The sequence below is a fragment of the Ciconia boyciana genome, chromosome 24, assembly GCF_034638445.1.
Source record: "Ciconia boyciana chromosome 24, ASM3463844v1, whole genome shotgun sequence".
In the NCBI taxonomy this organism is placed as follows: Eukaryota; Metazoa; Chordata; class Aves; order Ciconiiformes; family Ciconiidae; genus Ciconia; species Ciconia boyciana.
In genome coordinates this window covers 6,077,136-6,101,352 of record NC_132957.1, presented here as the reverse complement: position 1 = coordinate 6,101,352, position 24,217 = coordinate 6,077,136, and the positions used below count along the sequence as shown (strand labels likewise).

General features: G+C 68.0%; 2 protein-coding genes across 2 annotated transcripts; one reads left to right on the top strand and one right to left on the bottom strand.

Annotated features, from left to right (window-relative positions):
• The first annotated feature begins 8,714 nt into the window (after positions 1–8,714).
• On the top strand, positions 8,715–18,643 carry FSTL3 (follistatin like 3). The gene is made up of 5 exons (XM_072845746.1): positions 8,715–8,858; positions 11,733–11,918; positions 14,925–15,140; positions 16,868–17,095; positions 17,210–18,643. The coding sequence occupies exons 1-5, from the start codon at positions 8,798–8,800 to the stop codon at positions 17,260–17,262; spliced, it is 744 nt and encodes a 247-aa protein (XP_072701847.1). The 5' UTR covers positions 8,715–8,797; the 3' UTR covers positions 17,263–18,643.
• Positions 18,644–21,703: 3,060 nt separating this feature from the next.
• PRSS57 (serine protease 57) lies at positions 21,704–23,582 on the bottom strand. Its single transcript, XM_072845856.1, has 5 exons — positions 23,498–23,582; positions 23,068–23,221; positions 22,700–22,844; positions 21,966–22,226; positions 21,704–21,880 (listed from the first exon to the last, which is right to left on the bottom strand). The coding sequence occupies exons 1-5, from the start codon at positions 23,565–23,567 to the stop codon at positions 21,704–21,706; spliced, it is 807 nt and encodes a 268-aa protein (XP_072701957.1). The 5' UTR covers positions 23,568–23,582.
• Positions 23,583–24,217: the final 635 nt, after the last annotated feature.

Genomic DNA, 24,217 nt, shown 5'->3' with positions numbered 1-24,217 from the left:
ACGGCGACGCTTAAAAAAGGACCTGGCTTCCCTCTCCAGCCCCACACGCTCCTGCCTCGCAGGGCTGGGGGCGGTCAGCGCTGTCGGCACATCCCGGCAACACCGGGTGCAGCTTCCATCTCTGCTGCCAACTCCCTGATGACTCGGGCCAGTCATTTTCTAAAAGGTCTTGGCCTCTGGGCCCTGTGCTCTTAAATAAAGCGGTCGCTGTGGCTAAAGCCCACTCACTGCCCGGCGGTCGGGGCCCGGCCGTGCCGGGCGGGGGATCTGGGGGCCGCTCTGAGCACGGGCTCCGTCCCAGGCTCTGCCTCGAGCCCTTGAAAGCACAAGCACCTCCTGGAGCCGGAGCAGCTTTCCAGCACGGTTCCTGCCAAGTGAGAATAACTGGTGCAGCTGGTCTCCCCGCTCCCCTCCACCCCACATTATATATAATTGCCTATTTTAATTAATAAATTGGAGGCCACTCAAAGGAAAGCGGCAAGATTTGTTACCAACACTGCAGGGATTGTCTGCCAGCCCCGAGCCAGTCATGTCACGGCGGATTTGAATCAGTCTCCCTTTGAATTCACTCACAGACAGATCAGGAGATTTACATCCCCCACCTCGTCTCCCCGAGCCTTGCACCTCCGGGCTGCAGGTCTGGATCCCGCCCCGGCAGTTATCTGGCAGCTCCCGATAACCTGCGAGCAGCGGGCGCGGGCTGAGCCCCGTCCTCGCCGCTGCCGCGCCGACCGGCCGCGATAGACCTCACGGGGATGGCGGCGCGCGGTCCCCGGCCGGCTCCCTGCACGGCTCTGATCTCCCGGATCTGGGATTTCACCCGCAGGCAGGGGCTGGCAGCCGCTGAGGCAGGGCAGCGTCGTGGCCGCACAGTGCCCGTGTCTGGTAGCCCACCTGCCTCTGGGAGCGGCGACGGCGCAGAGGCTCAGGGGGAGTTCCGAGTCTTGGGGGACTGCTTTCGGGCTCCACCAAAAATTTCCCTTTTCTTTTTTTCTTTTTGGATTCTTTGCTTTTCTTACGCTTGATTTAAACCATTGTTTTTCAAGGGAAATTTTAATATGAAAAACATGTTTTGTTTTTCTACTAACTGCAAGCCTGGGCCATGTAAGCAATCAAGCTTCTCCTCTGACGAGGGCTGTGGGGCGGACGGGGGCTCTGCCCTTCGCTGGCCGAACCCCCGGCTGCGGAGAGCCGGGGACCGGGGTCCTGCGGGGCCACCAGGCTGGCAGGGCCGGGATGCCCCAGCCCGGCTCGGCTCAGCCTCGGCCCCAGCGGCTGTTGTCCTTGCCGCTCGTAGCGGAAACCTTCTCCCGGCGAGGGCCGGTGCTGCGAGGTCCGACTGTGGGAACGGCGTCGGGACGCGGGCAGGATCAGCCCCTCCAGTGGCTCGGTCGGACGGCTTCTCCCCCGACTCAGAGGGGCCAGGCCGGGCCCTCGGCGGGAGGGCTGTGATCAGCCCTCGCCTACCACGCGGCCTGCGCCCCGCTGTGCGCGGTAGCCGCTTGCCTTTGCTTTCCCACACACGCTGCCCTCATCCTGGGCAGCGCTGCCCCAGCCTCCCGCCGGAGCCCTGGGCCCGTGCTCCGGTGTCCGTCAGTCCCTGCGTCCTCATCCGTCGGACTGACAGCGGGACGCAGCTGCAGGGGCTGCGTCTGGTGGTGGGGCCAATGGGCAGAACGAGGCCGGCGTCTCCCACCCCTTCCCGAGCCGAGCTCTGCCCGTGGTGAGGGCTGGGTTATGCCGGCGTGGGGCTCCAGGAGCACTCCGGAGAAGACCCCCCGGGCAGGAAGGCGGAAGCAACGTGCTCAGGTGCCAGCTGAGTCTGCGTCCTCCATCTGGCCGGTATCGGAGGAGCGTGACCAGCAGCCCGGCTATCCCATCTGGATACCCAGCACGTTGCTCCTGGACCAAGGATCAGCGGGGCAGACGCGGCCCTTCTGGGTGCTGCTCTGCCTCCTCCAGCAGCACCTCTCCGCAGCCTCTCCGAGGAGCCAGAGAGGCTGTAATGACCCAGGAGGTTTTACCAACTCTCAGCTCCTCTGGACCCAGTTCAGCCCCACACGATTTCATTATGTTTTTCGGCACTGCCAGCTCTTCCCTCGAGGCTCGGTTTGGTCCTTCCTTCCACCGCGGCAGAGGAAGCATTTACACTGGGGAAACCGCACAGCCGGCCCGGCCGCTGACTCACGGCTTGTTTACATGGCGTGCCCATGAAAGTTACTCAGAGAAGCGTGTCACGCGTGGCGGAGCCCGGCCGCGCGAGCCTGGAGACCCGGCAGCCGCTGCAGCTCCTGCAGGGACGGTTACAGAAAGCACGGCTGAGCGGGGGGCGGCCAGGCGCTCCCAAGGAGGTGCCGGGCACAGGGGCGATTCCTGCTGCAGCTTCCCCACGGACGCTCGAAGCAGCGTCCTCCTCTGCCCCGTGGGATGAAGGCCCCGATTTGCTCACAGCGTTGTCCTCGCGCCTGCCCCAGCGGCTTCCTGGAGGATGGAGATGCCCTGCCGCTCTTCCCGCTGCGTCGTGTACACGGCTGGTTTTGTGCCTGCGTGTACACGGGTAGTTTCCCTGCATCATCCTCCTCGTGAAGGTGTTCCCTGCTTGGAAGCACTTGGTGCGGCGGGGAGTGACCCTGGCAGCAGCGTGGGGCTGTGTGGGGCTGAGCAGGGCTGTGTGGGGCCGTGTGGGGCTGAGCGGGGCTGTGTGGGGCCGTGTGGGGCTGTGTGGGGCTGAGCAGGGCTGTGTGGGGCCGTGTGGGGCTGTGTGGGGCTGACCAGGGCTGTGTGGGGCCGTGTGGGGCCGTGTGGGGCCGTGTGGGGCTGAGCAGGGCTGTGTGGGGCCGTGTGGGGCTGTGTGGGGCCGTGTGGGGCTGTGTGGGGCTGAGCAGGGCTGTGTGGGGCCGTGTGGGGCTGTGTGGGGCCGTGTGGGGCTGTGTGGGGCCGTGTGGGGCTGAGCAGGGCTGTGTGGGGCCGTGTGGGGCTGTGTGGAGCCGTGTGGGGCCGTGTGGGGCTGAGCAGGGCTGTGTGGGGCCGTGTGGGGCCGTGTGGGGCTGTGTGGGGCCGTGTGGGGCCGTGTGGGGCTGTGGAGCCCCGCTCTCCTTCCTCCCCGGCCAGCGCCGTGCCCTGGGTGCAGCCAGCACCTCCCCGCTCTGCTCACAGCGCGCCCAGCTCGGGCTGGACCCCGGCAGGCGTGCAGGCGTCCGGGGCTGCTGACGTGAGCCTCGCCGGCCCCGGTAGAGCCCTGCCGACCCCTCGCCCCGGCTCCCCCCGCAAGGCTCAGACAGCCATGTGGGCCACAAGGTCGTTTTGTAAGGAACTCATTAAGGCAGCTATAAATCTGTGTGTGCACAGACAGGAGAGATGAAAACCAGAGCCGACTGCAGGCCATAGGAAAGAGACATCTGTTCTTCCACTGAGAGGGGAAACGCGCTTTGTCGGACCTGGCTCCTTCTCCTGGGTCGGGCAGCAGGGTCCTGCGGGATGGGACGGGAAGGGACGGGACGTCCCTGCTGCCTCCCGGCTCTGGCTGCCGTTTTCCTTCGTCCCAGCCTTCCCGGTCTCTGCTCCACGCTGCTCGCACCTCCTGGCTCCACGCGCCAGCGTTCCCCCAGCAAAGACGGAGCCCAGAGCATCTTCCATCCGACACGGGGCAGAGCTGGGGACACCAGAACCGAAGACGCTTGGAAGGGAAGAGGCGCTGGGCAAGCGCGGCTCTTGCTGGGGGCAGCCAAAGCCTTGGCGAGCGGGAGAACGGTGCTGAGGAGGGCAGAGGGAGCAAACCCGCCCTGGGACGATGCTTCCTGCAGCTCTGGGCCCTGCAGTGCACAGGGCGGTGCCGGGTGCCAGCAGCGGGGGGGGGGGTGGGGGGGGGGGTCTGGGTCTCCCCCCGGGCAGCCCCTGAGGCCCGGCCAGGATCTGCCACCCAAGGGAGGGGTGGGGAGGGGGAGAGGGCCCCGAGCAGCAGCAGCAGCAGCAGCAGCAGCAAGGTCGGGGAGCACCTCACGCCCAGCCGAAAGCAGAGAGCCGAGAGCCATCCCGATGGACTCAGTGGCTGGGCGTGCAGAGGGGGCGCGGACAGCGGAACAGATCTGGGCTTTAATTAAGCCTTTGACACCGCTCCTGGTGAAATCTTACCCAAAGAATTAAATCCAATTGCCTGAGATACAAGCGCTTTTACAATACGCTGAAAACTGGCACGGAGATCATCAGCAAATGGCAGGGAGTCAGGCTGGGGGGGCTGCAGGGGGGCAGCGGGTGCCACGCCGTTTAACCTCTTTCCTGCCGGCAGCCGGGAAGCCGAGGTAAAGGGTGCGTTCGTTAACTGCCCAGGCGATGCTGCGTTAGGGGCCAGAGCCGCGAGGCTGGCGGGGAGGGGAAAGGCACGCTGCGAGAAGCCGTCTCGCAAGTCCTGCTCCTCGGTCCGGGCGTTCGCAGGGTGCAGTGGGGGTGGCAGAACGGCATTAGCGGGAGGGATCTGGGTTTGATCAGGAGTCAAACAGGCCGGGTGATCAGGTTTGGAGGGGCAGGTCTTGGGAAGATATGCAAGCCGCCCTCCCCCCTGCCCTCCCCACACACAAGCTCTCCCGCCCTGCCCTCCTTCATCTGCAGAAGTGGAAGTGTCCCAGGAACATGAAACGATTACTCGGCGAGGAGAATCCAGCTCAGCACTTCTTGGCATTTGTTCACGGCTTTTCATCTTCAAAGCTCCTTGCAAACATTAGCTAACTAATCCCTGCAACCTTCCTGTGAGATAGTGCAGGATCAAGCAGAGGAGCATTATCTCGCCGCAGCAGATGGGGAAACTGAGGCACGGAGCGGTGACGCTGCTGCCCCAGGGCGCGGGGCGAAGCTACGTGTCAGCGCTGGGGGTGGAGTGCGGCCAGCCAGGCCATCGAGGTGCGGATCGCGCCGCTCCGCCACTCTCTCCCCAACGCTGGTGATGCAGCCGTGAGCCACAAGCATCTCTCCGATTTACCTGGCCGGAGCCACGCGGGCACGGCAGAGAAAATCCAGCCCCAGGGTCAGAGCTGCCGGCAGCAGCTCCGCACCTCGAGGGGCAGCTCCCCACCGGGGCGGAGGGGCCGTGTGCCGCGGGGCTGCGGAGCTGGTGCTGCCCCCAGCACCGGGGCCATGCCTTCAGCTCGCGCCTCACACCAGCGACTCGCCACGTGCTCCGAGGGGCGCTCGTGGAGGGGGAGACTGAGGCTCGGGTCGAGCTTCGCCTGGTTCCCGCTCGCTGGGTTCTCGCTGCGCTTTGGTGCCGACCTTCAGCAGATAAGGAGCTGGTCCCGCTGCACCGAAACTCCCATCCCCGGGGGTTTCTGGGTTCCCGTGGCCCCGTGGCTACGCCTGAGCTCGGGCAGTGCCTTGGGCTGCGGGAACGTCCCGCTCCCTGCGGACGCTGCTGGGGCGTTTGGCAGCACCTCCGCTTGCATGGGAGAAAGGTGGGAGTCCCGCTGCAATGGCGAGCGTGATGGGGCCGGGATCGCTTCGCTCCGAGGGGGAAACGGCGACCAAAAGACGTCCAGGGACCTGCCCAACGCCTGCCAGCGGGTCCACGCTGTCAATATGAAACCTTTGCTCTTTTGCCTGCGCCCTGACCCTGGGCTCTGCGAGAAGCATTTCTCAATTGAATGTCTTGTTGCAAATTGCAGCTCTAATTGGTTTAGCAGAGTTTAATTAGCCTGAACTGATGAGAGAGGCGAGATTCCCTCCTTAAAGGAGCGCAGCAGTTCAGGAGGAGAACGAAGCAGCCAGGGTTTTGGGGGGAGGATGGTTGGCTCTTGAACCTCAGCCTGAAATCTTGCTGCAGCTCGAACCGTAGGGGGAAGCCGCCTGACCCAGCACAATACCAGCACCCAGACGGAAAGGTCAGATGTGAGGCTGCCATTCAGTGCGGCTGCAAAGAGCTCCTTTGTCCCCGCTCCAGCTCCTCCCGCCGCCCCCAGCCCCCTGCCCGGCCCACGGGCTCCTTTGATTCTCCTGGGGTGCTGCTGCCACGGCAGGGCTGGTTTCTCCGCGGTTCCTAGCCTGGCTCCTCTCCCCCCCTCGCTCTGCGGGTGCTGCTGGGGCTCGGTTACCGCCCGGGCCATCCGTGGGAGCGGAGGGGAGCGGGGAGGTGGCATCACCCCACGTGCGGCAGACTGGTTGGTGAAGTTTTGCTCCCAGCTTTGCTTGAGAACCAGCCTTAGCCCCCGCCCGAGGCATGACCGTGGGCAAGCCGCTTCCCTGCCCACGGCAGGACGGCGCTTCCCAGGGCTGCCGGAGCCGAAGCCGGGGCAGGGGGCGAGCAGAGCCCCCCGGCACGGCTTTGCTGGGAGCAGGGCGGCCTCGGCGGGGCTCCGAGCCCCTGGGCACCGGCAGGCCTTCTCGAGGCAGCGCCAAGATACGCTGGCTCCGGGGAAGGAGCCCGACCCGCTTCCCTCCCAGCCTCCAGGCTCCTCCTGCCCCCACGTCAGGCGGAGCGGGAGCCCGGCTGCTCCCTTCCAGATGCGGCAGCCCTGCTGCTCCGGAGCGAGGTCCGACCCCTTCCCTGCCAGAGCCGGCCGGTTGTGCAACGCTGCTCGCAGCCAGGGAAAATCCCTTCCTGGCCTCTGCAAGCTCCTCTTGCATCCTGGAGCATGTGAGCGAGTGCATCACCACCCGCTCACTCATTGAAATCCAGCTTGGGGATTTGGCTCCCCGGCCCTCTGCCCTTACATGGGCAATTGCTCCGAGGCCGGCAGAGCGAGCCGGGGGTCACGCCAGCTGGGAACAGGGACAGGGACGGGAAAGGGAGCAGCGCTGCCCAGCCCGGGGCCAGCAGCACGCCAGGAGCCTGCGCAGCTGGGGGCTGCCGGCTCCGTCCGTCCTCCCCAGGACGGCAGAGCCTTCGCTGTCCCTCGTGGCGGGGCTCCCTGCCCCATCCACGCGCTGCCCAGAGGTGCCGTGGCACTGCAGGGCCCGAGGGCTCCTCCGCCGAAGCCCTGCGGTTTGCACCGATGCCACCTGGGGTAAAACCCCAGCCCTCCCCTTTCCTGTCCCCTCCCTGGGGGTGCAAGGGGCTGTACAGGGAGAAGAGGGGGAAGATCCACCTTGGTGGAGGGCCAACCCGCTGCCCTTCCCTGGGACTTGTCCTTAGGACGGAGGGAGGGACGGGGACGTGGTGGTGCCAGCGGACACGACTGCTCTGCCTGCGCTGGCTGCTGGCATCGCCCCCTGCTCCCCCCCCCCGGTCATGGGACCCGGGCTGCTCCGCGTCTCGCTGGACCAAAGCTGCGTCCAGCCCCATCCCGCGCCAAACCGAGCTGCTCATGCTGTGCTGGCACCGGCTCGGAGCGAGGAGGCTGCTGCTGGGCCGGAGGGGTGGTGCAAGGTCCCCCGGGCCCTCCGGCCGGGGCCCCTCTCCTGAAAGAACCCAGCTCAGTTCTGCCGAAAACATGACCTCAGCTGAGGCCAGTGCAAAGGGTAAAACGTTCCTCAGCTGCACGGCCGGGAGACGGACACAGAAGTTCACGGGGCTGGAGAAGGGCCCTGGGCTGCAGCAGGAGGAGCAGGGGCAGGCAGAGAGCCCCGTGTCCCCCGCGCTCTGCCCGGGGAGCGGGGTGACGGACGGGGGGCCCTGGCTGTGCCCCGACCCCCCTGGCAGACGGGTGGGGGATCCCTGCGGGGCGGCACCGAGCAGGGAGCAAGGCCCGCCTTGCCCTGGGCTCCCCGCAGCCCGCGGCCCCCCCTGCCCGCTCCCGTCCTGACGGGAGCCCCCCGAAGCCTGGCAGCAGCGGCAGAGCTGCGGTTCCCCAGCCCAGGCCGCGCCGTGCAGGGGCCGGCACACGGTCGGGAGCCAGGACGGAGCAGCCTTAGCAGCGATGGGGACGTGTGGGGAGGACAGTGACGGTGTGTGCCATGGGGGGGTACATCCCCCCCCCCCCAGCTCTTCTCCTTCCCCTCCTCACCTTGCATGGCTCGCCCAGACAAGGGCTCACGCACCTCGAGGCAGCGGGACCCAGCGATGCCTCAGTTTCCCTCCCGGCGCGGTGTGGGTGATGCTGGGCTGCCGGCGGAGCTGCGCCGGTGTTTAGGGAGCAAAGATGAAAGGAGCCACATGACACAGACCTTACTGTAACTCTGCTGCCAGACGGGGCTGCCGTGGGGAGGAGGAGGAGGGTGGGAGGAGGCAGACGGAGGGTTCATGCGAGGATGGGTGGGTGGGGAAGGAGCGGCGTGCGGGAAGGACAGGGTTGGGCAGGGGGGCTGCTCTGGGCAGCGCCCAGGCCCCAGCGGCCCCCCACGCCTCGGGCCCTCCCGGGACGCCTCCCTGCCCTCCCTGCCCCGGCCCCTGCTCCGCTGCTGGGCGCCGCCGCCCCCGCACCCCGAGCACTGGGGGCACCCCCAAACCTTCCCCTCCCCGTCTCCATCCCGGCGCGGTCCAGCGGCGCGGTGCCGGCCCCCCCAACCCCCCGCTCGGTCTGGAGGCCACACGGACCCATCCCCACCCCGACACCCCCGCCCTCGCCCGCCCGGCACCCGCAGGCGGCGACGAGCGGACCCTCGCCGCCACCCCGCCCCCGCCGCCCCGCTTGCACCCCGGTTTCCACCCTCCCGCCCCGCACCCCAGCTCTCCGCACCCGTCCCCTCGCCCCCGCACTTACCCGCCGCCGTGCCCCCCGCCCCGCTGCCCCCGCCCCGGCCGCGGCCCCCCGCCGCCGCCCCGCCCGGTGATTCACGCCGCCCCGCCGCTTTATAGCGCGGCCGGCCCCGCCGCCGCCGCACAGGCAACAGGTCACCGGAGCGTCCCGGCCCGTCCCGCCGCCCCGGCCCGGCCATGCCGCTGCGGCTGGCGCTCTGCCTGCTCGCCCTCTGCAGCCCCGCCGCCGCCGCGCACGGTGAGTGCCGCCCGGGCCGGGGGAGGGGGGGGTCCCGGTGGGGGCGGGGGGCACCGGGGCTGCCGCCGGCGGCCGCCCGCTCCGTCCGCCGCCCCGGGCCGTCGGTGCCGCCACTCCCCGCCGCGCCCCGGCCCGGCCCCGGCGGCAGGTGCTTGGGGCAGGGGCGGCCCGGGGTCCCGGCGCCGTTACGGGGCTGCGCCCCCCCCCCCCCCCCCGGGCGCCGCTATCCCCCGCCCCCGTCCCTCCCGGCGGCCGCCGCCCCGGCCGGGCGGGTGCGGGCTGCGGGGCTGGGCGCTCGGCGGCCGAGACCCGTTGCACCGGGAGGCGCGCGGGTGGCGGCGGAGCCGTGCCCGGTGCCCGGCGGTGCCGCTCAGGTGGCCCCTGTCCCCCGGCTGCCCCTCCCTGGAGGCAGCCGCCTCCATCGGGCTCGGTCCCGGGGCTGCCGCAGCGGGAGCGGGTGCCCAGGGTCCCCCGTGGCCCCGCTGCCACGTCCGGTACCGTGGCGGTGCTGGTGCCCGACCCTGGCATCGCGCGGCCCCGGGTGCCCTGGGATGGGGCAACAGCCTGGCCGGCCCCGCCGGCCCCCCCGTGCTGCTCCCAGGACGGCTGCCTGCGAGGGGGTCCCTCTCCCCAGGCTGGGGGGCAGGGAGCTGCGCTCCGGAGCTTTCCGAGCCGGGTAGGAAGAACTGGGAACGGCGGCCCGTTCGTGATCTGGGTGTGGAATTTGCAGCTCGAACCCCTCCCGGTTCGGCTGACCGAGCTGGCAGCTCTCGTGGGCGCTTGGGAGGCGTCTGGGCTCTTTGGTAGCTGTTTCCTCGCAGGGAACCCATCCCGGCACCCAGGCCGGCCGGGACCCTGGTCCGGGACTCCAGCAGCCCTTCCCAGCGCCGCAGAGCCGTGGCTGCTACTGCCAGCGTCGGCTCTCCCGCAGCGGTGCTGGAGTTTCCGTCTTCCCCCTCACGCGGTCCCATTTGTCTCCATCGCTGCCTGCCAGCGTGGGCAGGCGCTGCGCTCCCGGGATAGCGGCAGGTCAGGATGCCCCGAAGGACGGGGGAGGCTCCCGCGAGGCCCCTTGTGCTGCTGCAGCCCCCGGGATTGCGTTTGGCATCGCCCCAGCCCCTGGGATTTCTGCTTGCTGCTTCGCAGGGTCGAGTACAAGTGCTGGAAGGCCCCGGGCAGGATCACGCTGCGTCCTCCCTGGGCAGAGCCCGGGTCCTCCAGCCACGCCGAGCGCGGGAGCGCTGCACCCTCGGGGCTGGGGTGCCGAGGATGGGGCGCCCCGAGAGCCCCGCGCTGGCCCCCTCTGGCCTGCAGCCGCCTGGCTCCGCTCACAGGGCGGGTGGGCTCCGACCCCCCTGCCTGAAGCACATCCCTTGTCGGGGTCCCCGCACCCCAGCACGGCTCGGGAGGCAGCGGCTGCCCTGCTGCTGCTGACCAGGGCTGCGCCTGGAGGCTGGACCTGAGGGCAGGGGGTGCGTGGGTCCGTGCTGTTGCGGGTGGCATCGCTGTGCGGGCGGCTGTGCCCATGGGCAGCAGTTGCGGGGCGAGCACGGTCCAAAGCCAGCACACGGCTCCCGGGGAGCTTGGTACTGTGGGGGAATTGGGGCCGCGGGGTGTTGTAAAGGAGAAATGGGCTTGAAAGAGCAATTAGACAAATCCATGGGGGATGAACCCACCAATGCCAGAGGTGTGTTGGCCCGGCTGCTGCTTCCAGAGGTGTCCAGGCCACAGGTTCCCACAGCCTGAGGGCTTGCTCCGTTCACGGCTGCCCTGCGGAGCTGTCGCTGGCCATGGCCAGGCCAGGAGCCCCATGTGCTTTTGGCCGAACCAAAATCGGGTGTGTGGGAAGTGGGGGGCGGACATGATGCACACCTGGGGTCCGAGGCGGGTGCTGACCCTGCTTCAGAGCAGGGTCAATCCCTGGTTTGGAGGGGAGCAACTCCAGCCTGGCACCAGCAGGATCTGTCCCTTCCCCCATCCCTCTCTCACATCTTTAGCTGTTTAACAAACCTCAAGCGCAGCTAATGAGAGCATAAACCCAAATAAGCGTCAGAAGAGGCTGGTTTGCAGAGGCGGAAATTGCAAAGGAATCACTCACAAAAAAAAAATATAACTGATTCGCTCGTGGGGTTAAGGAACAAACAAGCTTTTGACTCAGAGGGATCCGATGCCGCTGGGCTGGCCCCGTCCCAAGGGCTGTGTCAAGTGCCCTGTGCTCCAGCCGGTGGCTCGGCCGCTCCTCGCAAAGGCCACGGCTGTCGGGCCCCCGTGCCACAGGGATGGTCCCTGTCCCTCCGTGGGGCCGCCGGCGCACGCTGGGGATCCAGCCCTCGCAGCACAGGTGCCTATCGGACACCCAAAGCGGGGCCCTGCGGGGACGGGGTGGGGGCTGGAGCCTCCCCTCTGTGGGCTCAGGCAGGAGTTGGGCAGGGATGCAGGCAGAGAGGGCAGAGTAAGACGGTAAGCTGCAAGCCCGCATCCTGGCTGCACGTCTCCCAGAGCATCGGTTGCGAGTGCTGGGATTGCTGGTGTGTCCCTGCGGTCCCAGCACTGGGTTTGGAGCCTGTTGCCAGAGGAGCCGGGCTGCCGGAACCCCGGGGCTCTGGGCCGGCAGTGCGGGCACAGAGCTGTCGCACTGTGCCGGGGCCCCCCAGGGACGCCTGCTCCGGGACTGCCCTTCTTCCGCAGGAGAGGAGGGAGCCAGCACAGAGCCTTTTTAGGTTCCCCAGCTCGTCCCATACTGACCCTTCCCGGGCACTGGTGCGGTCCCCATGTGTCTGCCGTGCGGGTGGCCCGGCCACAGCCGAGGTCTCGCTGCCCTTCGTGTGGTGGCACGGCACAGTGGGGACCCCTCACCCTCTGCCCTCTCCGCAGGTGGGATCTGCTGGCTGCAGCAGGGGAAGGAGGCCAAGTGCACCATGATCCTGAAGACAGGCGTGACGTGGGAGGAATGCTGTGCCAACGGCAACGTGGACGTGGCTTGGTCTAATTACACCTACCCAGGCAACAAGATCAGCCTGCTGGGCTTCCTGGGGCTGGTGACCTGCCACCCCTGCAAAGGTGAGCGTGGCCGTGGGGTGAGCGGGTGCGGCAGGGCTGAGCTCTGCTCCGGGAGGACGCTTGGAGCCCTGGGGAGGGTGCTCGGAGCCCGCAGCTACAGGTGAAGCAGCAGCGATGGGGCTGGGCTGCCCTCACCAGGCAGGGCTCTCCAGTGCCCTTCTGGGCCGTCTGGGACGGCACAGGGACCCCAGGGACCGCCGACCCCGTGCTCCTGCTGCTGCAGCTCCAGGATGGGTACTGTCACGGGGCCAGGGCTCACGGGACAGCCTCCGTCCCCTGGCAGCTCTCGCTTTGTGTGTATTTTTGTATCCCACTCGGCGGAGTGGGATGCGTGACCTGGGTCTTGGCTGGGCAGCCCGAGTGCAAGGAGCCGAGCTGGGGCTCCCTGTTCCCAGGTTAACTCTGCTGTGCCTGGGGCCTCCTGCCCCTGCCTTCGCCAGGTCTGCTCAGAGGGAAACTTCTTAAGTTGGGGGTTGTGGTTTTTTTTAAGGAAAAAAGATCTATTTCTTCCCCTCTGCTCCCCCTGCCTCCTCCCAGCGTGTGTGTGAAATGGCTTTATGTAACGGGCAGTTCCAGAAGTGGAAACTCTCCAGCTGTGAGTTCCAGCCCCGCCAGATGTTTTGGCCTGCACCAGAGGCGCGGATCCCCCAGTTGCACTTGCGTGGCCGTGTGAGAACATGGCTCGAGGACCTGCTGACCGCAGTAGGCAGGAGCAGGTCTTTGGAAGGTCACGTTGTTATTTGCTTAAAGGGGGGGGGGGGGAAAGGCTCTTAACAAAACTGCTTCTCCAGCCCCTCTGCACCCCCCAGCACTGCCACCCCGGCTGCTCCTTGGCCCCATCCTGGTGAGGCTCGGTGTCTCACCGTGCCAGCTGAAGGCTGAATGAGGTCCTGGCCCTGGCTTTCTGCCCCATCTCCCACCATGGGCTCGGCCCCACAGCGGCTGGGCAGGCTGGCCCTGCTTGGTGGGTGCTGGCGGCACTGGGACCCTCTCCAGGGGCCGGCCGGGGAGCGCGGCTCCCCCTGTGCCCAGGCGGAGCACGGTGGGGACAGGCAGCCCTTGTCCCAGGGGTCTGCCCTCGCCTCTGCGGGGAGGCTGGGGGACACGGCGGGGCTGCCGGCAGCCACAGACCGCAGCGGGGACCGCGGCTCCTGGGGATCATCGGGCTCTGGGAGCAGGACCTTTGCTGAAACCGCCGGAGAGCCCGGCCGGCACGTACACCGCGACTCCCCACCCTTCAGAAAGCCCCTGCCTCTCCCGTCCAGATGGAGCTGGTGCTGCTCCCCACCGGGCTCCAGCGAGCCGGAGGCCTTGGAAAAGGGCGGATGAGAAGAGCTGTGCTCCTGCTCCCGGGGCTCGCGGGGCCGGGAGAGGTTACTCCAGGATAAAGTGGGCTGCAGCCACCAGCCCTGCGCCAGCAGCCAGGGAGGCCGAGCCCCACGGGAAGGTGCTGGCCAGACCCTGGGGGCTCCGCAACCGGCCTCCGGGGGGGAGGCAAAATTCCTGGCTCCAGCTGCTGGGGACACGGTGTGTGTGTCCCCCCCCCCCGGGGACCTGGTGCAGGGGGGGGAGAGCTGGGCTGCGGGGTCGGGGTCACGGGCCCGTGGCCCCGCCACCTCCCTCCCTTGCTGAGGCGGTCCGGGTGGCCGGACCCTGCCGTGCTGGCGGCAGCGTCCCACAGCAGAGTGCAACGAGGGTCCCGCTTGCTCTAGCAGCCCTGGGGCGTGGGTCGTGCCCCTCTGTCCCAGGGTCTCATCCCTGCGGCTCTCGGCAGAGATGCTGCCGGGGCTCAGCCTGCTGCTCTCCCCTTCCCTTGGACAGGCCCCAGCTATGGAAATCAGTGAGCAAACCAGGAAACTGTCTGTCTCCCACCAGGGAATTTCCCCTGGGGAGAGCTGGGCCAAGCAGACGGGGAATTTCCCCTTCCTCCTCCTCCTCCCCCCCACCCCGTCTCCCAAAATGACCCGTCTCCCACAGGGAAATCCCCCCCCCCCCCCCCCATACCTCCCAACAGCTCCCAGCACACACCCTGTCTGCGGGAATCCCTCTGGCTTGGGGGTGAATCCCTGTCTCGGGAAGTTTCTGGGTCCTGCCCGGCCTTTCTCCCTGCGGGTGCTGGTGGAGCCGCGTCCCTGCATCCAGCGGCAGCCCTGCACCCCCCAACTGCGGCATCGCCCGTGTCCTGGGGAGCTCGGGGGGCAAAGGGTCCCTTTGGGGTGAGGGCCTTCCGGCTGCCCCAGCCAGAAGCCCCCGTCCCCCCCATGGGCTGGGGGCCGACCCCCTTTGCCTCTCCCCGCGGAGGCCCCGGCGTCCGGGATGGGCCCCTGGTTGGAGCCGGCGGCCCCTCTCCATCCCCGCCAGCGTGGGCACGGCCCCGGGGCAGCGCCGGGCACTGGCGGGACCCTCTGAACCCAGCCTCCGTGCTGGCTGGGAGGCGACCCGGGGGACAAAGCGTCCGCCTGTCTGGGGATCTGCGCTCGCTGCTGCATCCCGCTCTTGTGTTCAAGTCACGGAGGCCCGGAGCGAAACAGGGCTGGGTATTGTCTGGTGGAAGCGGCGTTCTTGATTGCCCAGACAACTTGCGAAGCCCAGTTCCTTCTGGAGGAGCTGGGGCCTTGCGGAGATAGATTTTCCATTGCACAAGAAAAAGAAACGTCTCCTTCCAAAAAATAAATACATAGAAATGAGCTAGCTGGTGCTGAGTGGAGGGCCGGGGCTCTGGCTGGGGCGAGCGCTGGATGATCGCGCGGAGCTGCAGCCAACGACCTGCTCCTTGGCGGAGCTGAGCAGATCCAGATGCTGCTCGGGGCAGCTCGGCGTCAGCGTGCGTGTTGTGACCCCAGGAGCGATTCGGGACCCTGAGGGCTGATGCTGGCCCCGTCCCGGTCGGTGCCCACCCCGTGTGGCCATGGGGCCAGGGTGCCGGCCAGCCCGGGCAGGACGGATCCTCCCTTCGTGGTGGCAGCCGTTGCCGCTTCCTCACGTGCTGCTCCCCTCTGTCCCCAGAGAGCTGCGAGGGGGTGGTCTGCGGCCCCGACAAGGTCTGCAAGATGAAGCACGGGCGTCCCCAGTGCGCCTGTGCCCCCGACTGCTCCAGCCTGCCCCGCAAGCTGCAGGTCTGCGGCTCCGACGGCTACACCTACCGAGACGAGTGTGACCTGCTGACGGCCAAGTGCAGAGACCACCCCGACCTCGAAGTGATGTACCAGGGCAAATGCAAAAGTAGGTCTGGTCCTGCCCCCACCCCGTCCCGTCCCTGTCCCGTTCCCATCCCCTGTGGCTCCTGTGCTCCCAGCTCCGCGTGGGACCGGTCCGAGCTGTGCCCGTGTGGAAAGAGATGAACGGCAGCGTGGGTCCCCAGGCCCACGTGCTCGCCGGCTCTCCTGGCGCACCGCGAGAAAGGGCCACCCCGCCGCGTTGTGCGGGCACGTCCGGGCACGTCCCCCCCTCTCCCACCCGGGAAGCCGGGTCTCCCCTGTTCTCCACCCACCCCCGTGGGCAGCGAGTCCTGGGTTGGAGCCAGAGCACTGGCTGCTCCCATCGCCCCCGAGGCCGGAGGCTCCACCAGCACGGCACGGAGGGTTTGTAGCTGGTGCCCCGCCTTGGCTGCGCCCGGCAAGAGAAGGTCTGCCCCGGCGCAGGGCTTTGCCTGCGGCACGCGGGGTTCGGGTGAGGGGGCATTGCTCCGCAGCCAGTCCGGTGCCGATGGGCAGCAGCGGCCCCTGGCCCACGTCCCTGGCCAGTCACGTCCCTCGGCATCGCCCTCGCTGCGCTGCCGGCAGCTGGCTGGAGCGGCTCCGAGCTGGCACCCGCCCGGCTGGCACCCGCCGGCCGCCCAGGGCCCCGGCCCGGCCACCCCAGTGGGGCCGCGGCAGCGGAGCCGCCTGCGATGTCGATGCAGCCCGTCAGTGCGCCGGGGGTTTAGCCTCGCCACGGGCTGAGGAATAACAGCCCGTAAAATGTCACTTACAAACATCGAGCCCCTTTTTCTGTTGTTTTGTTAAAGAGAGCAGCAATCCTCCTTGCCCTGCCAAGAACTGTCAGAATTATTATGATTATTTTTGCCAGCCCTCCTCTCTGAAATGCTTTGCCTGTCAAGCTCTGGACTGCACAGGGGAATGTGGGGCAAGAAATGTGAGTTGCGAGCTGGGAGTTGCAGATGCCAAATCTCCTTCCAATCCGGCAGGGAAAGAGAGGAAGGAGGAGGGACGGTGTTGCGAAGTGTTTATGGCGTCCGGGGAGCGCTGCGGGTCTCGCCGTGCCCCCGCTGCTGCCGCGGGGTTGTGCTGGGGTGGGGGGGCCGGGGGGCTGGCAGGCCGCACAGACCCCGGGGTTTTGCTGCGGGACGGGACGGGGTGCACGAGACCCCCGCTCTGCGCCAGCCCGGCAGAGCTCTGTGCGGGGCCTGATCCTGTCCGCGCAGGCTCCCTCCGCCCCTGCGCACCCTCGCTCGCGGGGCCGGGCTGGGTCCGGGGTGACCCTGCCCTTCCCTTCCCACCGGGGCGTGCGGCGCGGTGGCTGCCAGCCTGGCCGGAGCGGCTGCTGCTCCCCCTGCCAACGCACCTGCGTGGGGCCGCTTGCCCCGGCCAGGTCCCACCGCGCCAAGCCGGGCTCAGCCCCACGCTCGCAGGCTCCGCAGCTGGACGTCAGCTTCCCTCGCGCGGCGAGGCTGCGGCTGGGGCCGAGCCCGAGGGCTGCGGGGCCACGCGGTCCCTCGCACCTGGGACGTCGGCCCCTGCCAGCTCCTGTCCCCGGGAGCGGTGGCGATGGGGGAGCTTGGGACCCCCCCAGCCCCTGGCTCCGCTCCGCGCCCCGGTAGCTGAAGGCGGGAGGGGGCCCGAGCTGCCGGGGTTTCCCTGGGGTCGGAGGAGCTGCGGGAGGAAGGGCGGCCGTCCCTGCCTCAGCCCAGCCGGGGAGGCTCAGCCACGGCCGCGTGTGCTTCCTCGCAGAGTCCTGCTCCAGCGTGGTGTGCCCCGGCACCCACACCTGCGTGGTGGACCAGACGGGCAGCGCCCACTGCGTGATGTGCCGGACGGCTCCCTGCCCCGAGCCCACCAGCCTGGACCACGCCCTCTGCGGCAACAACAACGTCACCTACCCCTCGGCGTGCCACCTCCGGCGGGCCACCTGCCACCGCGGCCGCTCCATCGGCGTGCGCCACTCCGGGAGCTGCTCGGGTGAGCGGGGTGTTCTGGGGGCGGGTGGTGGGGGGAGCGGGCTCGGACCCACAGCGGCCGGCCGCCCCTCGCACCCCCCTCACCGCTTCTCCCCTTCTCCTGCTCCGTTTCCAGCTGTGGCCAAATTCTCCCCGGAGACGGACAATGCCGAAGAGAACTACGTGTGAATCCTCCCTCGCCGCGAGGCCGGACCCAGGAGACAGGGGCATTATGTGTATATTGTACAAACCATATACCTGATATTTATTAAGATAAAAAGATCCTTATTTATACCTGTGTATGTTATGCAGTCGCAGGGGGCCCGATTCTCGGTCCTGCCGGCTGGGGAGCAGGGCAGGGAGCTGCCAGCCCATGTGGCCAGAGCGATGCCGAGCCACCCCAGGGATGCTCCGGTGCCTGCCCGGTGCCGGGCAGAGCTCTCTGCCGCCCGCTGCCGCCGCTCGTACGGCCCGTACAGCTGAGGGGGTGTCCGTGCTGCCACGCGTTGGGCTCCCCCGCGTGTCCTTGGCCGGCAGCCCTGGGCCTATTTATTTTTGGATTGAATTCTCAGTACTCTGCTGACATTTCTGGCCGGGACCTTGAGGTCTAGAGGGAATCTGTGCCTTTGCCTTCCCCGGAGGGGCTCAGCCCCGGCTGCCAGCGGCAGGAGAGGCAGCACGGCACTGCATCAGATTGGAGACAGATAGAGATTTTATATATATATATACAAATATATATATATATATATGTATATATATATATGTATGTTATTTTTTCCAAAGTTTTAGCATGTGTATGTTAAAACGGATTTCAGTTTAGGCTTTCCCGGGCCCGTTCAGACCAGGCTCCCACCCATCTTCGGAGGCGACGCCAGCGCCCGGTGGGCTGGTGCGATGGAGGCTGAGCAGCGCTGCCCATCGTGGGCCGTGGCAGCCCTGACCGGGGGCACGGCCGTCCCCCCAGGCCGGCCGAGCCCACCGCTGCTGCAGGTGCCCCTGCCCAGAGCCCTCTTCATCCCGCCCTGCCAAAAACCGCTTTGAAAGCAGCCCGGGCTGCTGGGGAAAGGGGGGGTCCGCGGCCCCCTGAGGCATTTCCAGGGCCGGTGCTGGGCGAAGCAGCTGTGCGGTGCCCCGGGTTGGTGCTCAGCTCCTGACCGCGCTGCAGAGCCGCCGTGGGGCCGGGGTGGCCGCGGGGAGCACGGCTCGGTGGAGGGGGACAGGAGAGGGCGATGGCCCTGCCCGCCCCCCCGGGGACCCCCAGCCCGGCTCCCCCTCGGCTGCGCGGCCCCTGCCCACCCCCACGTCCTGCACCCCCTGCTCTGCCGACACTGTCTGTATTTATTTTTACTTCTTCTCTCATTTTGTGTGTTGTCACCTGTGTAAATACCATCTCATCTCTGACTCCGAGAAGCTATTGCCTTTATATAAATATCATATATATAATATATATATTAAAAAATACCCTATTTTCTATTTTTGTATGATTGCATTCTGATTCCTGAAGCAGATGCTATGGGAACATACACATTTCCTATTCCGTATTGTTAGGGGCATTTTACGGCAGTGTTACAATTTGGATTATAATTAAAAAAAGAATAAACGGTGCTGCGGGTCCGGTTTTGTTCAGCAGGTTCTGGGGCCGCAGGAGGCGGCTGCGTCCCCGGGGCTGTTTCCCGCAGGGCTGGGCTGCGCTGCCTGCAGCATCGCTGCTTGCCCCCTCGCCGGGGTCCGGGCCAAGGCAGGCGTGGGCAGAGGGACGTGGGAGAGCCCCCGGCAGCAGGTGAGGAGCTCGGCCCCGCTCCCAGGCCACGTCTGCTTCAGCTCGGCGTTGGGGTTTTTGCAGCCCGGCCGAGGCCGCTCTCTGCAGCGGGAGGAAAGGGGAGAGCGGGGAAGAGCGAACGCCAACCAGCCGTGCAGATAAATCTGTTCCCAATATCGGGCCGTGCCGTGAGGGTTTGGTATTTCACAAAACAATTCCTGCCATTAATTGGATCCTGATGTGCGATGCTTCCCCGGCGGCAGGAGCCCGGGCGGCAGCGCGGTTCCCTCGGCTGCGTCCCCTGCACCGGGGGCAGGCATGGCGCAGCCCCCGGACGGCACCGAGCCACCCCCGGCCCGTGCCCAGCTCAGGACCTGCCGCACAGACGGGCTCCGGCACGGCCCTGATGGCAGCGGGGAGCTCCCGGGGCCGGGCTGGCTCTGACAGACTCCCCCGACCCCCCCCGGGGACCTGGGGGGGGGGCTACAAGGGGGAAACTGAGGCACAAAAAGAGCAGCGATGGGGAACGAGACCTTCGCTCCTGGCGGGCGCCCAGCACCCTCAGCCCTCCCTGGGGTCCAGGAGGATGCTGAGCATCACGCAGGATCCGGCCCAGGCTGCAGCCTGGCTCAAACCCGGGCATCTCCCGTGCCCCAGAGCTGCGCCGAGCCTGGCCGGGCACCGCCGCCAGCAGCAGCATCTCAGCCCGGGGCAGGCGTGGCGGGGGCTCTCCTGCAGCCCCTCGCTACCTGCCCACCTCAGTGATACCCCCTCCCCCCGGCTTTTGGGGGTGGGTGTAAAGGAGCTGCCAAAACGCTGCCCAGAACTTTCCCTGGCGCCAGCGTTTGCCGCACGTGGTGGTGTGTGGCCCGGGTTTCTCTACCGCCCGCCCACAGCGCCTTCCTCCCCGAGGCAGCTCGCCTCCCTCTGCCTACCCCGGCCGGAGGGTTTGGCCCCCGAAGCACCTGGCGCGCTGCCCCGTGCCGAGCCCGCGGGCATGGGCTGCGGCAGCGACGTCAGCTCCCGCTGATGAGCGGGAGATTTCGGTTTCCAAAACACGGCCGTGAGTCAGGCGCCTCCTTCCCGCTGGTTTTTGGGTGGTCTGGGACAAGCCGGGACAGGCACCGGCTCTCCAGGCTTCCCGGCAGCGCGCAGAAGCCCCGGGGCTGGCAGCCCTGCCCCAGCATCCTGGGGGGCTCTGCCCCACGCCGCCGATGCCAGGAGCCCACGGGGATTTGGGGCTTCCTTGGAGGCTGGCGGCCTGGCAGGGGTCTGTCCTCTGCTGGGTGTCCTGCGCTGTCCCCAAGGCCACCGATGCCCGTGGCTGCGTCCCCCTGACCCCACCGCAAAGCCCCGCAGCGGGGAGCCAGGATTGCGCCAGGATTCCTGCCCCACAGCACGGGGCAGCCAAAGCCCCCGGAGTCCCCAGCGCGGGGACTGCCGAGATGAGGGTGTTTTCTGGGGACCTCGCGGCGTGCTGGCCTAGCCCTGGCCCTCATCCTCCCCGGCAGAGCCCCCGCGGGTGGTGAGATGGCCCATGCCGGATGCTGCGGTCGGCTGCAGCCTCCTGCGGGACCCCCCGGGCGGGGAGGGCGGCTGCGTCCCGCGGCCACGGCGTGCCAGCAATTTGCAGATAAAACAAACAACCAGGAGCAGGGAATGTCGAGGTCTGTCCCTGGAGACGGCTGCGACGCTGGGCAAAGTCGCATGCCGTGTGCGTGTCTCAGCGGCCGCTGAGCAGCTTGGCGCATGTCCCCTGGCCGGCGTGGGCAGCTCCCGGCCCCTGCGCCTGCGGCCCGAGCGTGCCGGGGAGGCGGGTGAGGCTCTCGGCGGGATCCCCGCGGGCTCTGCCAGCGCAGCCGGGCGGCTGGGAGCCCATCTGCCCCCAGGAGGTGTCTGTGGTTCCCGTGTTGGGGGGTCCCTTAGTGCGGTGGGGAGGCTGCGGCGTGGGACGGGACGGGACGGGACGGGACGGGACAGGGAGCCCCACCCCGGCAGGAAGGCGCTGCTGGGGATACTCTGTGGGGTGGCAGTGCCTGGATGCAGATCCTGGCTCCCCCAGGGCAGGGCCTGGTCCTGAGTCAGGGCTGGCGCTTCCTCCTTCCTCCTGCACCCCTGCTCCGTCCGCCTCAGCCCAGGACACGCCGGGGCTCTGGCTGGGGACCGGAGCAGAAACAGGAGCAGCGGGACGGCCGGAGAGGGGGACGCAGCACGGCGGGGGAAGGACAGGAGAGGGGAAAGCTGGGAAAAACCGGCCCCGTTGCGATGGGCAGCAGCTGCCTGGGCAGTGTGGGGTTAAGGATCGGCCCCAGTCAGCCCTCCCGGGCTCAGCTGCCCACCAGGAGATTAAAGGGGGCTAAAACCCAGGCCCAGCCTCTGCTGACTCCCTGGGCAGGGGGGTCTCGGGCTCGGTCTTGGGCTCCCCATCACGTCCCTGGGGCAGGATCAGGGTGGGCAGGGGCTGGAGGGGGGGTGAGTGTCCCCGGGGCTCCTGCCTGTCCCAGAGCTGGGGGCTGTGGCCCCCTGTAAGGGGGGAGCAGGGTGTGTAGAGGGAAGGTGAACGGACAGAGGCCTAGAAACGAGGCTTTATTGAGGAAGGCAAACGCTGCCGCTGCAAGAGGCTGAGTGAGGTGCTGGGGCTTCTTGTGCTGCATCTGGGGGGCTGCATCTCCCCTCGCCAAGAGGCAGAGTTGGTCCCCTGCCCTGCCCCGGGTCAAGGAGCCCTGAGCATCAGCTCCCAAAGCCCCTGGAGCTGGGAGGACCTGGGAGTCCTGGCCCCTTTCTCCCCTCCTGGGCGCCGCCAGACAGCCAAGATGCCTCGGCCCCTCTCCCTGCAGCCCGTCGGCCCCCGGGACCCCCTCCCAGCCCTGGCTAGGGCTTCGGCTGCTGCTGGTGGCAGTGCCCTTGCACGGTGCGATGCACCCAGTCGATGTAGTTGGAGATCTTGGTGTAGATGTCAGGGTACCGGCGGTCCCCGCATCTCTCCCCAGAGAACGAGACGATGCCGTAAACCTTTTCCTTGAAGATCAGGGGTCCCCCGGAATCACCCTGCGAAGCAAAGGGGTGGGAGGGAGACTAGCAAGGTCTCCTGGAGGGGGACGGCTGGGGGGCTCGGGGTGGGGAGCTCACTCACCGTGCAGACGCCCTGCAGCGTGGTGTTGCGGCTGGCCCCGCACAGCATGTTGGGCGAGACCTTGCCCCTCCACAGCGTTCGGCAGAAGCTCCGCTTGACGATGGTGGTGGCCGTCTCCATCAGCTCGGTGGGCTGGTCGCCGTAGTTGGAGGTGTCCCCCCAGCCCACCACGTAGCAGACAGTGCCGGGCTTCAGGTCGATGTGCGGCGAGGGCAGGCGGATCCGCTTCACGTACTTGTTCAGCGTGGCCGACCTGTTCAGCTGGGCGGGGAGCCAGGGGCGCAGGTGGCTTCGCTGCGGGGGCAGAGCCCCCCAGCCGCCCCTGCCTGGGGGCCTGACCCCCCTGTACACCATCACATGCCCGCCCCAGCCCCCCGCTTGTGCCGACTCCCCCGGCCCTGCCCTTCCCTTCCCTCTTCAGAGGCTGGGCCCCCCTGCCAGCCCCTCTGCACCGGTCCCACTCTGCTCTACAGGCTGGCTGCCCGGGAGCGGAGGGAGCTGCCAGCCCGGCCGGGGTCGGCGTGTCCTCAGCCGCCTCCATCGCACCCCACGGCGCGGTCCCGCTTCTCCGGAGAAGCACTGACATCTAGTGTCGGCTCAGGCCTGCGTGGGGCACCCCATTTCCCTCCTGTGCCCCGCGGGGCGTGGGGCACCCCAGCTCCCAGCCAGCGGGTGCCCACGACCTCGTGGAGAGCAGCAGGTCCGTGGTGGCTGGCAGCGTGCGCGGGACTCACCCTGAGCAGGCGGATGTCGTTGTCCACCGCGCGGGGGTTGTAGCGCGGGTGGGCGATGGACTCCGCGACGCTGAAGACCTGCTGGGACTCCTCGGGCTCCTCCAGCCTGTGGGCGCCCAGCACCACGCGCACCGAGGGGTTGTGCCTGCGGTAGAGGGGCCGTGAGCGGGTGCTGCCGCGGCGGGGGGCAATCGGGGAGGGGGAGAAGGGGGCTGGCGAGGTGGGCTTGAGGGGAGCACGAGTGGGTGGGAGGGGGGTTGCTCCAGGACTGCGTAACACCCTGGGACGGGGGTATCCGTTTGAAGGGGGCTGTGCCGTGTCCTGGGGAGGGACGGGAGGTGCGTGCCCCTCGTGGGAGCATGGCTCACCTGGGAATGAGGCAGTGGGCTGCTGTCATCACCCACTTGGGCCACACCAGGAAGCCCCCGCACATGTGCTGCCCGTCCATCTGGATGGAGGCGATGAAGGGCCGGGAGTGGGGTGCCACCACCTTCCCCCCGATGATCCAGCTCCCCTGGGTGCCTGGCGGGTGGGTGGGCGCGGGTGGTCACCAGCTGCCGGGGAGTCCGGGCACAGCTCTCACCCGTGTCTGTCCTGTTGCTGGCTGCGTGTCCCGAGCACCCCGGCACTACCCGTGGGTGCCGGGGAGCGGCTGAGCATCGGCTGTGGCCGAGGAGGGCTGACCGTGGCAGGGCAAAGCCTCCCCTGCACCATGGTGCTCCAACCCGGGGTCTCCGTCCCCCGCCCCGGCCGTGGGGACCAGCCCCGCAGCCCTCTCAGCCCCAGCTCTCCCGTTACCTGCCGGGGCCAGTGCCGGGAGCAGGACGAAGCCTCCCAGGCTGAGGATGAACAGCCCAGCCGTGACCATGCTGGCGCAGAACGGGCCACTGCCGCCTCCTCTGGGGCCACTCAGGGGTGGGGGTGCTTAAATAACTCTGGGGGCTGAGCCTCTGCCTGGGTGCTGGCGGGTATCTCCCTCCTGCTTCCTCCTCGCTGGGTGTTGCTGCCTTGCGCAACTGCTGTGGGGTGGGGGGCACGGGGGCAATGCTGTGTCGGCGGTGGATGGGAGAAGAGCGGCTTGGGGAAGGAAGAGAGAAAGCAGAGCGGCTTCCCAACCCAGGAGCCTGGCTCCTCTTGTGCCTTGAGCTAATCAGGATGAAACCCCTTTCCTCTTGGCAGAGAGGTGGGAGCAGCAGGGCCCCACCACATCCCAAGACACCTCCCAGGACGCGGCAGCGTCCCCGGGGCCGGCCAGCAGCCTGGCTGCCGTGGGTTGCGCAGGGACCGTGCCGTGCTCGGCCCCGACGCGTCTTTCGGCCCCTCCAGAGACTGCCAGGCTCTGGGATGGTGCCGTGGGATGAGGGGCAGTTTGCTGCCCCCGGTCCGCATCTCTCTGGGGTGCAAGAAGGGCTGCAGGGCGTACCGGGGTGGGGGTGTGCCGGGCTGGGGGTGTAGCGGGGCGGGGGTGTACCGGGGTGGGGGGACGGGGGCCCCACTGCCGGGGCGACCCTTGCTGCA

Coding starts and splice junctions, on each gene's coding strand:
- PRSS57 (XM_072845856.1), bottom strand. CDS start 23,567: ATGGTCACGGCTGGGCTGTTCATCCTCAGCCTGGGAGGCTTCGTCCTG. Junction 22,845..23,067: donor GCCCACTGCCTCATTCCCAG/GTGAGCCATGCT, acceptor CCTCTACCGCAG/GCACAACCCCTCGGTGCGCG. Junction 22,227..22,699: donor ACGACATCCGCCTGCTCAGG/GTGAGTCCCGCG, acceptor CTCCCCGCCCAG/CTGAACAGGTCGGCCACGCT.
- FSTL3 (XM_072845746.1), top strand. CDS start 8,798: ATGCCGCTGCGGCTGGCGCTCTGCCTGCTCGCCCTCTGCAGCCCCGCC. Junction 8,859..11,732: donor CCCCGCCGCCGCCGCGCACG/GTGAGTGCCGCC, acceptor CCCTCTCCGCAG/GTGGGATCTGCTGGCTGCAG. Junction 15,141..16,867: donor GTACCAGGGCAAATGCAAAA/GTAGGTCTGGTC, acceptor GCTTCCTCGCAG/AGTCCTGCTCCAGCGTGGTG.